Source organism: Oreochromis aureus, linkage group 3 (genome assembly GCF_013358895.1).
Source record: "Oreochromis aureus strain Israel breed Guangdong linkage group 3, ZZ_aureus, whole genome shotgun sequence".
In the NCBI taxonomy this organism is placed as follows: Eukaryota; Metazoa; Chordata; class Actinopteri; order Cichliformes; family Cichlidae; genus Oreochromis; species Oreochromis aureus.
Window position 1 is genome coordinate 41,377,292 of NC_052944.1, and position 10,791 is coordinate 41,388,082.

Sequence of the window (10,791 nt, forward strand, 5' to 3'; positions counted from 1 at the left end):
CTTGCTCTGTTTGCGTATTGCTGTAGCAACCCGACACACGTGGATTTGTTGTTGTGGCCCGTTTTGCATTATTTCCACAGTCCTCTCGTGTTTATTTGCATCCAATGGAGACGCCGCTGCCATCCTGTGGGCTGGTGATTTGAGCTTTTAATTGATGAGGATGATGATGATCGTCCACTTTGTCCGCAGTTTAGAAGGGATTCCCTCACCGTGTCCTTTGTTTGTCTATCAAAACAAAGACTTCAGCAGTGAATGGAGGTAGAAATGCACCTGCTGGCATCAAACACGCAGGTTTTGATGCCGGTCACAGAGCAAAGCTCTGATGAAATTTGTATAATGAGGTGGAGCTGCTTTCTGTCTATTTGTTTCATAAGTGTGTGTTCTGTGGAAATAAGGCAGATCCATTAGGGTGTTTTCACTTGATCTCTTGATGTGATTTGAATCACGTGTCTTTGTGCGTATATATAACGCTGCCTTCATGTGCGGTTTGCCTCTGCTCTGCATGCCTTTGTGATTTTTGTTGTGTATTTTGGCCTCAGAGGGATCAGGTAACATAAAAGGTGTATAAAACTGTTGAAATCACCTGGAAATGTGACCAAAAACTAATGTAAGCCGGACTCGTTCATTATCTTTCTGGCAAAGTTTAATTGCTCAAATAGGAGGAGACTATCATTTAAATTTTTTTCTTTTGTACTTTTAAAGTAATAGTCATGTAGTTTTTGAAGAACAAAAACAGGTTCAAGTATGAATGAATGTTTGAGCCTGTACTGTTTTTTTTGTTGTTTTTTTTTTTACTCTCTTTAAAGGGAAGGAAGACAAAGTGCAACTTGTTGAAATACCGAAGGCGGTTTGGAGACTTCGCCAACGGTTATGTAAATGTAACCTGAGAAGTTAGAACAAGCCTGCAAACAGAAGACAGCCATTGTACTTTGCTGTGTGTGTGTGTGTGTGTGTGTGTGTGTGTGTGTGTGTGTGTGTGTGTGTGTGTGTGTGTGTGTGTGATGCCTGATCTCATATCAGACTCGGTCACAGACTGTCAGTTGTCCTATTAATACATCGACCATGTGACTTTGACTAGAAGTATTTGAATCTCCACACCATTTACAGAAGCACTTCCTCCATTCCTCTGTCATCCAGCAGTATTTTCAACTTTCTCAAAAATAATCTTTTTAGTTTATGTTATGGCCACTCATAACCCATAATTCAGTTATATTTCTAAGTCTTGCCCTGTTTTTCAGTGACTGGCCTGAACAGCCATTAGCCTGAGAGCAGTGTAACTACAGAGGAGAAGCCTGCCAGAGGCTGATTCATGACAGTGACGTGACTGAGAAATGTAAACGTATTTACAAGTTGGATATGTTTCTTTAACTCTGCCCTACTGTTTGCCACCAACACCACAGTTTCCTGTGGTTTAGTCCGTAGAAGTAAAAAAAAAAAAAAAAAACAGACAGGAAGTGGGGGGAACCTCAGCTAGATCGAACTGTAGATAAGTGTAAGGGTTGGGCTGTTGCACAGATCAGCTGCTGTGCATCACTTGGCTGTATTAGAGGTGGAAGAGGCTTGGAGCACCTTATTTATTTATTTATTTATTTATTTATTTATTAAATAATACTGGTCTGCCTCCAGCTAGGTTAATAGTTCAACGAGGTGGTGCCTCCTTCCTTTTATGTTATGTTGAGCTACAGTTGAGAGTTGTGCATACACTCACCTGGATAGTTTTTGTTTATACTTGGACTTTGAAAAAAAAAAAAAAAACCTTTCCAGACACAGAACTAATTTTTTTAATTCTTCTACATATTAGAGAATTGATGACATTACATTAGAGGAAAGAAAACACTGCAAAAGCTAAAAAATAAATAAATGATGAAACATAACGGAAGTGTTATTGGGAAAACAATAATGCAGTGCTCGACCTGCGGAAGTTACAAGCTAGCAGTAAATGGCTAACATGAATATACAGTATTATATGAATCACTGATTAAAACGCACGTTACCTCGTCTTGTTTTCCCCCTCACAGCAATGATGAAATCCGTGCTTCTTTTAAGCGTGACTCAGTGCAATCCTTTGTGTGTTTTGGTTTTTGTTTCTTCTGCCGGTGGTCCGTCACGATATTGTGTCCCCAGGAACCCTTCTGTTTTTGCCCTGTCTTTCTTCCCTCATGCCCAACCTGTCACAGCACGTTGCTGTCCCTTCTGGACCCTGGTTCTGCTAAAAGTTCCTTCCTGTTAAAAAGGAGTTTTTCCTTCCCACCGTCACCAGGTGCTTGCTCAAAGGGGTCATTTTGGATCTTTTGTAGGACCTTGAGGTGATCGTTGTTGTGATTTGTGCCAATATGAATAAAATGTTATTCGACTTTCTTTGTATTTTTAGTGCTTTTGCAGCATTTTTCTATTTGCTGGAGTTTTATTAGGTTTTTTGTGAGTGCAACTTAACTAACGGGCCACAGACACAAATTTGGTCATTTTCCTGTGACTAAGATCATATAAGATCAAGTAGTTTTATAAATTTCTGTAGGTATTTATTGAGTGTCCATAGGACTGTGTACGTGTGCGTGTGTACGGCTTCCTACCACATGCTGCCATATGGTCAGTGTGACTGTAATGGAGCTGGCAGAGTTAACAATCAAATAGTGACTGAGCATCCTGTAGTAATGTGATCCTGAACAGCACTGCTACAGCTGAACTCTGTGTGTGTATTTATATAAGACAATGTCTGCTTCTTGCCTGGTCTGCCACATGATTGTTAGAGCAAGTTGAGAAGATGGGATATTCAATCGTTCATGCATGAGTAACTGCTGAGTCTGAGTGTGTGTGTTTTTATGTGTGTGTGTGTGTGTGTGTGTGTGTGTGTGTGTGTGTGTGTGTGTGTGTGTTCCTCCTAACCAGCTTGACATATGTTTAGTGGGTGTCACAGCCACCGTGCAAACAGAAAGTCAGCCTGACTCAGCATGTTGGTGTGGTTCTGCCTTTATGTATTAATAGCTGTACAGACTGTATTCCTGTATAAACTTAGGTAATAAAGTTGTGCTAAACTAATCTTTACCCAATCACATGAATGTTTAATGTCATTTATAAGGTTTAAAAAAAATTAAGATTCCTCCATGTGTTCCCATCACTTTGTTGTTAAGAATACAAAATGCCCTGTGCTGTCTGGGTATGTCTGCTTTACATACCCATAATCCACCTATAAACATGCAAAAAGTCTGTTTAAAACTTTGATCACTGTCAATAACATGTAAATGTGTTTGTTTGTCCCTCCCAGGCGGATATTTGGTCGCTGGGCATCACGGCCATCGAACTTGCCAAGGGGGAACCGCCGAACTCCGACATGCATCCAATGCGAGTGCTCTTCCACATCCCCAAATCCCCTCCTCCAACACTGACTGGTGATTTCTCCAAGAGCTTCAAAGAGTTCACAGAGGCTTGCCTCAACAAGGACCCTTCTTTTGTAAGACTCACAGCTGACCCACACACAGTCAGCATTTATTGCGATAAACCTTTGGGGTTTCTGTAATTTAAAAGTTTTTAGCTGCCATATCCTTTGAGTTCTATTCACATTAAAAATCTGCGTTGTTTTAAGTGCTTAAAATTCTCTCTCTGCATTTCTGAGACATTTCTGGTTTTACTTTAGCGCTTTACTCCTTTAAATCCTACTTGGAGTAATCCATGTTTCTCTTTTCTGAACTAAGTGATTTCTGATGCATTTCACTCCTGCTTGTCAAACAAAAAAACAGGGTGTGCATCAGAAAATAGTGAGGGTGGTCTCTGCCCTTGGGAAAAACCCAGAAATGATCCCAATGGATCGTCAAACCACGTCTTTATTGATGTATACTGCCGCATCAAACGCCATTAAGTGTACAGGAGAGTTCGTCAGATCTCGTCTTTATGGGGAAAGAGCTGGAGCAGTTGCATTTATGTGACCACCAGTGTTGGTAACTTTGAGGTCATTTTTTTCAATTACCCAAAATAAGCTGCCTTGTGTGTTTTGTTATAAACCCAGAGTTCATGTAGCCTTCAGTACATTTACCTCCAAATGTACTGAGTTTAACTCACTGCTTAGCATTTTGATATTTGCATTTCTTTCACCACATCACCAGAAACTCGCTTTAATTTTCCTTAATTTGCCCCACTCGGTCTGTTTGTAGCTGGCTGATGGAGCTCCTTACTAGCCGACAGTGTAAAAGATCCAGTGTTATTATAGCTAGCTAAAATGAAACTTAAAAACTACAACTCAATGTGGAAAATACAGTTTAGTTGACTCAAATAAAATAAAAAAATAAACTTTTGAAAAAAAAAGAAAACTAAGTGAAACAATTTTGCGAACTTCCTAGAGAACTAACTCAACTAAACTAAAAATGTAAAGGAAAACATCCTTAGTTTTAGTATCTGTTAGTTTGTGAGTCACCGAAAGACTCTGGATGTCTATGAGACTATGACACATTATGAGTCACCTGCTTTCAAAAGTTCAGTATTTTTTTTATACTCAAGTAATTTTCCCTAAATCTTGTCTCTGGCACGTGCATTTGTCACTGTTCAGCTAGAAAGAAGTCTGAGAAACTGAATAGCATTATGAGCGGCAGCCAGAAACATTGTAACAGTAACAGATTTGTTATTCGAAAAATTAACTTAATAACCAGTAGGTTGAACTGCAAAACTAATTTGCTACTTAGTATTTGTTACACTGGTGACCACATGCAGCAGAGAAAATTGTTAGATTGTAACCAGTTCCAGACACAGATTGTCCAGTTGTCAAACCTGGGCTACGTTTGGCGTTTACAGCTCATTTATGGACCTAGAAGTTGCGTTAGCTCAACGTGGTCCAGATATCACCACACACCTGACATCTGGCTGATATAAGGTGAACCTGGGGCTGAGTTGATGTAGCCTGAGTCAACACCATCCGCTTCCCAGCTGGGCCCACCAGGGTGTGGGAAGCACTTGGATAAGTGGCGCTCTTGTCAATATTTAGGCAACATTTACAGTGTTCTGTATACTTTCTAGCAAAGCTGACGAGTTCAATTTCCTGGCAGTGACGAGGCTGTCGGCATACACGTCTTAGACTGTGTTTACATTAGCTAGTAATATGAATAACTAGCACAGCTACAGCAGTTAGTTTACACTTGTACTACTACTAATGTTGTATCAGTCATAAATGTTAGCATTTTCAGCTGTAGAGAGAGGCAGGCTACCACATATGTGGCGTTATTGACCCCAGATTATTCATAAGCTGTCAGTGTTGGGAAACAGTAGCATGGACTGGGACTTCTATTCTGCGTTTTTACTCTGATTGAGCACACAGAGTGCTTTCTGCTAAAAGTCCCATTCATGCAGCACTTTATATCTAACAGTCACCCACACACAAACTCTATTGGGCATCAAGGGCAACTCAGGCTTCTGATTGGTGGCTTTGCCTGCTGAGTCGCCATCCTTGTAAACTCCTTTAGTATTTTGTGAGCTTGGCGCAGATGGCTTCATTTCCTACAGTTTGGGTGGTTTGAATATTTCAGGACAGCTTCCCTGTTTTCTCTGTGTGGTTTAAGTTGGATCCTGCTGCCCCCTGCTGGTCACTTCTGTTTTCTGACTTTCTTTCTGATATTTCTTTTTCTCCATCTCCAGGAAAAATGAAAATCATTTTATTTCTTTAACTTTCCATCTTAAATCTATAGACTAATAACATCATGACCTGTTTTGGGTTTTTTTCTCTCTTTTCTAAAAAAAAACAAAAAAACAAAAAAATAAAATCTGTTTTCTTGTCCTGCAGCGTCCCACAGCCAAGGAGCTGCTCAAACACAAGTTCATCGTCAAACACTGCAAGAAGACGTCCTATCTCAGCGAGCTGATTGACAGGTACAGGAGGTGGAAGGAGGAGGACCACAGTGACAACAGTTCAGACGACTCTGACAGGTAATTTCACTTGATTCAGCTGGAGTGTGTCAGCAGAGAGGTCCGACATCTATCTGTGCATTTAAATGTGTTCATTTTTTTCTTTAAGTGAATCCAGCAATAAGGAAAACAACGAGTCTCCAGAGTGGTCCTTCACCACCGTCCGTAAGAAGAAGCAGGACAAGTCAGATAGCAGGACCATCCTCAATGGAAATGTTAGTACCACTTGTGTGTTAGTATACATGGAAATAAAACCTTTGTGTGTGACTTTGTTTTTTAACTTGTGGTTGTTTTTACTTGTATTTTAACCCTCTCAGGCTCAAATTAAGTTTTAGTTGCTAATGCACAACCAAGTCCTGCAGTGGTACTTCTGAGTAAAAAAACTCATAAAATATGTATGTGGGGTAATCAGGTTGTTGCAAATCTGCAACGCCTGCCTTGAGAGGATTAAAGTCAAATCAGAAATCTGGTCCATAATGGTCTCATAGTAATGCCTCAGTCTCAATCATCTAGACTCACCAGCCACTTTATTAGTTACACCTTGCTAGTACTGGGTTGGACCCCCTTTTGGAATTCTGCAGTGTGTTGTCAAAGTACTTCTGCTCAATGTTAATGCAGAGAAAACCTGCTGATGTGTCATTTACATTGCGCAGATGACAGGTTGCAGTCTTTGCAATGTGTACACACTTCAGACATTTTTTTAAATGCAATATGAGGACGTCAGAGGTCAGTATAACTCAGATTCTCACCATCTTTTGTTTTCTTGTCCTCTTCATCGTCGGGTTCAGGATCAGATGAGTAAATCTGCCAGTCTCACCACAGTCATCTCCCCAGTCTTCACGGAGGTTGGTATACACAAGTCTCCTAAACATCAATACACTCATCCTTTTGTTTCAGACACTGTTTTTGGGACCAGGGAATGTGTAGTTATCCTGCCATTGATTTTGGGCTTTGGCGTAGATTTTTTCCAGAGGGCTTTGTCGTAACCTGAGAGAAGTGAGCTAAAATTTAAAAAAAAAGATTTTCAAAAATGATTCTTATTGTCTTCTTCTGTAGTTGAAGCAACAGCACAAGGAGCACTCTGAGCAGCGGTTGGCCATCGAGGAGCTGGAACGCAACATTCGAATAGCTGAAGATATCTGTCCAGGCATCACGGACAAGATGGTCACGCATATCATTGCCAGGTACCAGAAGTGTAACCTTCCTTTTCTAAATACAGCGTTGCGTTCCTGTTTCTTTCTATTATTTATGACAACCTTCTCTCATTACTCAATTTCTTTTATTGGAAGTTTATTCTCTTATTTATGCCAGAATATGATGCTTTTATTTGCCCTTCATCCTGTTTCTTTCTCCCTCCTTTGCCTTATTCAGAACAGGACATTTGTATCCTCCTTCGCATCATTTGTTAACCAAATATCTCCCTCCTCAGATACACAACAAATTGAAAGATGGACGGATCGACCCAGAAAAAGAAAAAACATGAAGAGAGAGAGAGACTGTGTTTCCTTTACGGTGACGCTGCTGGATGATGAAAACGAGGCAGATTTGCTGTGCAGTATCTGCTCGCTGTACACACACACATCTCAACACACACTCACACGCATGCACACACACACTACCAATGTAATATATACACTATATTATACATATACATATATATTCCCTGCTGCTGGTTGAAAACCTATTATCTCCCTATGGTTAATTTTGAAAAAAATCCACAACAATAACGAAAATAAAATCTGGTCTATAGCTTTTTTCCCTTCATAGGATCCCTGAATTCTTCTTGAGTTTAATGTTTGAGGATAATTAAGAGACATATCTTAGGTCTTTAAGTACTTAAGTCATGTTTCTGATCTGCCTTGATTACCATAATGTGCCTTAGTTCTTTTTGTTATCAGTCATTTTCTACATTTTCTGCTGTCACTTGTTTTCTTAAGAGGTCTTTGTAGAAATGGCTCACGAAGGAAATGTAATACCAAAGAAGGTTCTCATCCATCAGCAGTCATATGTTTTTGTGTCATGAGTTGCCTGGAGTCTGTAGATGTCTTTATTCTTGTTTAGTAGCACTTGAGACAGATGATATGCCAATATTACATTTGTTTTTTGTTTTTGTTTTTCAGTAATGTCTTTCAATTACAGTTCCCTGATCCCAGAATTCATTCAAGGTGGTTTCCATTAAAGCAGTTTAGATCCTTCAGTTTTACTGTTTTGTATAGCGACTTTCTTGAATATTCAAGGTGAAAAGCCTCCTACTCTAAAATGGTACAAATGTGGGGGATTTATGGAACTTTTTAATGTCCAAATGTCCCTAAACTTTTAAATTTCCCCGTCAATTTTAAAAGCTTATCTCCAGTTTTGAGAGCTACTAGTCTCTGGCTAGCTTGGCTAGGTAGCCAGTTGCTTGTTAACTGGTAGGCTTACTGTAGCTACTGAAAGTTGTTGGCAAGATGTGAGTAGTTGAAATGCTGAAAATGGCTACCATGTGGATAAGGCTGGTTTAGTTACTTTTAGTAACAAAGCCACTGGCAGCACACAACTGTTAGTCCAGATATATTTTGGGGGGGCTACGAGAGTCTTGCTAGCTAAATATTTAGTAGCTTGCAAAACAGTAAGTTAGATAGCTGTTGTTGTTACTGCCCTTCTCTAATTAGCAGCAGTTAAGGTTTTAATCACACAGGCTTAGAGACCAATTGGTGACCTAGTAGAGGGGGAAAAAAATGTGTAGTCCCCAATCGATTGGCAAGTGGTTGCTGGAGTGTTTTTGCACCTGCTAGGTCCAATGCAAACCTCCTACCAATTGCTCTGGTTGCTAGCAGATTGCCACAGTTGTTTATAGTTTGTACCTAAGATGCAAAAATTGTCTACACTGATCAACTACACCAAGTGGTAATGAAACCTTGAAAAATGTGGTGCCAACTGGAAACAAAGAATGTTCCTTTGTAGATTTGGCTTACCACTGAAACCAATACATTTCATAAGGCACATGTCCTTTGTTTCCATTACAATTTTTTCCAGTTTCACTACCACTTGGTGTTTGGTTAGTGTTGCAGATAAGTCGCCATCTTCCATGCAGACTGCTGGCAATCATGGCAAGCTGCTAGTGACCGAAGCAATCACGAGTCTTTCAGTGCAACACACTCAATGCAAACACTTTTATCACTTGCCAACTGATTAGGCGGATACGCCTTCATTCTTAGCAACTGGAGGTTACCATGCAGTCACTGACCGGTCTTTTTGACTGAGGCACAGGATGTTGAAATGATGAAAATGGCTGCCATAAATGTAACTACGTTTGATAACCCACACCCAGTGAGATTAAAGGAATCTTTTTTTTTTCTTTTTTCTTTTTTTTTTTATAAAGAATACATGTTGACATGTAGTTAAGACACAAAGGTCTTCCAGTGGCTGCTTCATTATATGTAGCATTTTGGAAAACTTGGTAAGATTGTGTCAGAAAGTTTTACGATGTCTTCCTTAATAGACAACATTGGAAAGTAGTGCAGGTTTTTTCAAGGGCATGAAGGGACCTGCAGTTGAAGGTTTTACTGATAGTTTGTACCAAAGACACTATAAAATTCAGTCGCTGTATATTTTTGTCTTTTTTTTATATATATATATCATAAGGGATACAATGCTTGTTGAGGGGGAGATGTAAAGTGAAAGATGTAAGATTTTACAGCAATGTACTCATTTTTTGTAGCGGGACTTAGAGTTTTATGAATAAATATTTAAGTTTGATTCAGCTGCTTTCACTGGGTTTTATTCAGTGATTATGAGTTCCTTTATTATATATTTTTGCACTTTATTCATTTTAACACAATTGTCTTCTTGTTTTTAATCCTTTATTGACAAAGTGCAACTGTAATATATAAACCCAAAGTTCACTTTTTTTCTACAGAAGTAACAATACATTATCTAACTACATCACCCAGAAAATGATTCCACCAACATTATGAAGGCATCATACCCACACACAAAGACTTTATATTTAAGTCCTAGAAGGTCTTTTTCCAACAGACATCAAGATGAATTTAGTCATTTTCACACAGATTAAAAATTATTTCTTTTTATTGGTGTTTGATTGTTTTATTATTTTTGCTTTGCTCTATTTTTAAACCATTGCCATTAGTCTGAAATAATGTCTCCAAATACAGCAGTATGGCAACATTAAATAACACAACGTGAAATTCAGATCATCTGATCGTGATCAAATTGACCACCACTTTAGTCTGTGGGAAAGGTTAAAGCCAGTACAACTACCACATTGCTAATAGTTCACTGGTCCACTGGGACCAAAACAGACTCCACATGACTTCAGTCCAATCCACACAATCTGTGAATGTTAGATTCCAGTGCTTGATAGGCTGGATTATCTGGTAAGGGTATGGCTAGTGTTTGCATATAGCTATAAATGCATATAAACAGCAACAGGGATTTCATTCTCTCTTAGCATTTCTTTTTGATGTAGCAACAAGGGTCTTTGTTGATACACATGACGCTTATGTTTTACTTTGGACAGTCAGTGAGGAAGATCACATAGAAATATAGACAATTATGGACGATTAAAGGTAATGCCAAGAACGCAGATTCTTGGCGTATTCTTTGTACTTCAAAACTCAGTTACACACAGATCGGTTGTTGTTCCCTTGGCAACCACTAATTACTATGTGAAAAATATATTTTCCCTTACCAGCTGGCAGTGGAGGTTGCTGCCTGTGGTTAGCAACGTCAAAGATGATAAAATCAGTACTTTCCAATAGATGCACTTTTCAGAGTTTCACCACCACTAGGTGATTAATTGGCAAGGGTTTGTAGACAAGTCTGCGTCTTCCATGCGACCAGGATCACCATAGTGATCTGCCAGTGAGCAAATCAATCAAAAAGAGGTTTTCAGTGCAATACCATATT

At 39.3% G+C, this 10,791-nt stretch overlaps 1 protein-coding gene across 1 annotated transcript in view; it reads left to right on the forward strand.

Annotated features, from left to right (window-relative positions):
- stk26 (serine/threonine protein kinase 26) overlaps nt 1–9,621 on the forward strand; it is a 40,353-nt gene extending 30,732 nt beyond the window's left edge. The window contains exons 7-12 of the mRNA XM_031729610.2: nt 3,263–3,448; nt 5,762–5,904; nt 5,993–6,098; nt 6,672–6,728; nt 6,940–7,067; nt 7,313–9,621. Coding sequence (XP_031585470.1) covers nt 3,263–3,448; nt 5,762–5,904; nt 5,993–6,098; nt 6,672–6,728; nt 6,940–7,067; nt 7,313–7,328 — 636 coding nt within the window. The 3' untranslated portion in view covers nt 7,329–9,621. The remainder of the gene's footprint in view (nt 1–3,262; nt 3,449–5,761; nt 5,905–5,992; nt 6,099–6,671; nt 6,729–6,939; nt 7,068–7,312) is intronic.
- The last annotated feature ends 1,170 nt before the right edge of the window (nt 9,622–10,791 follow it).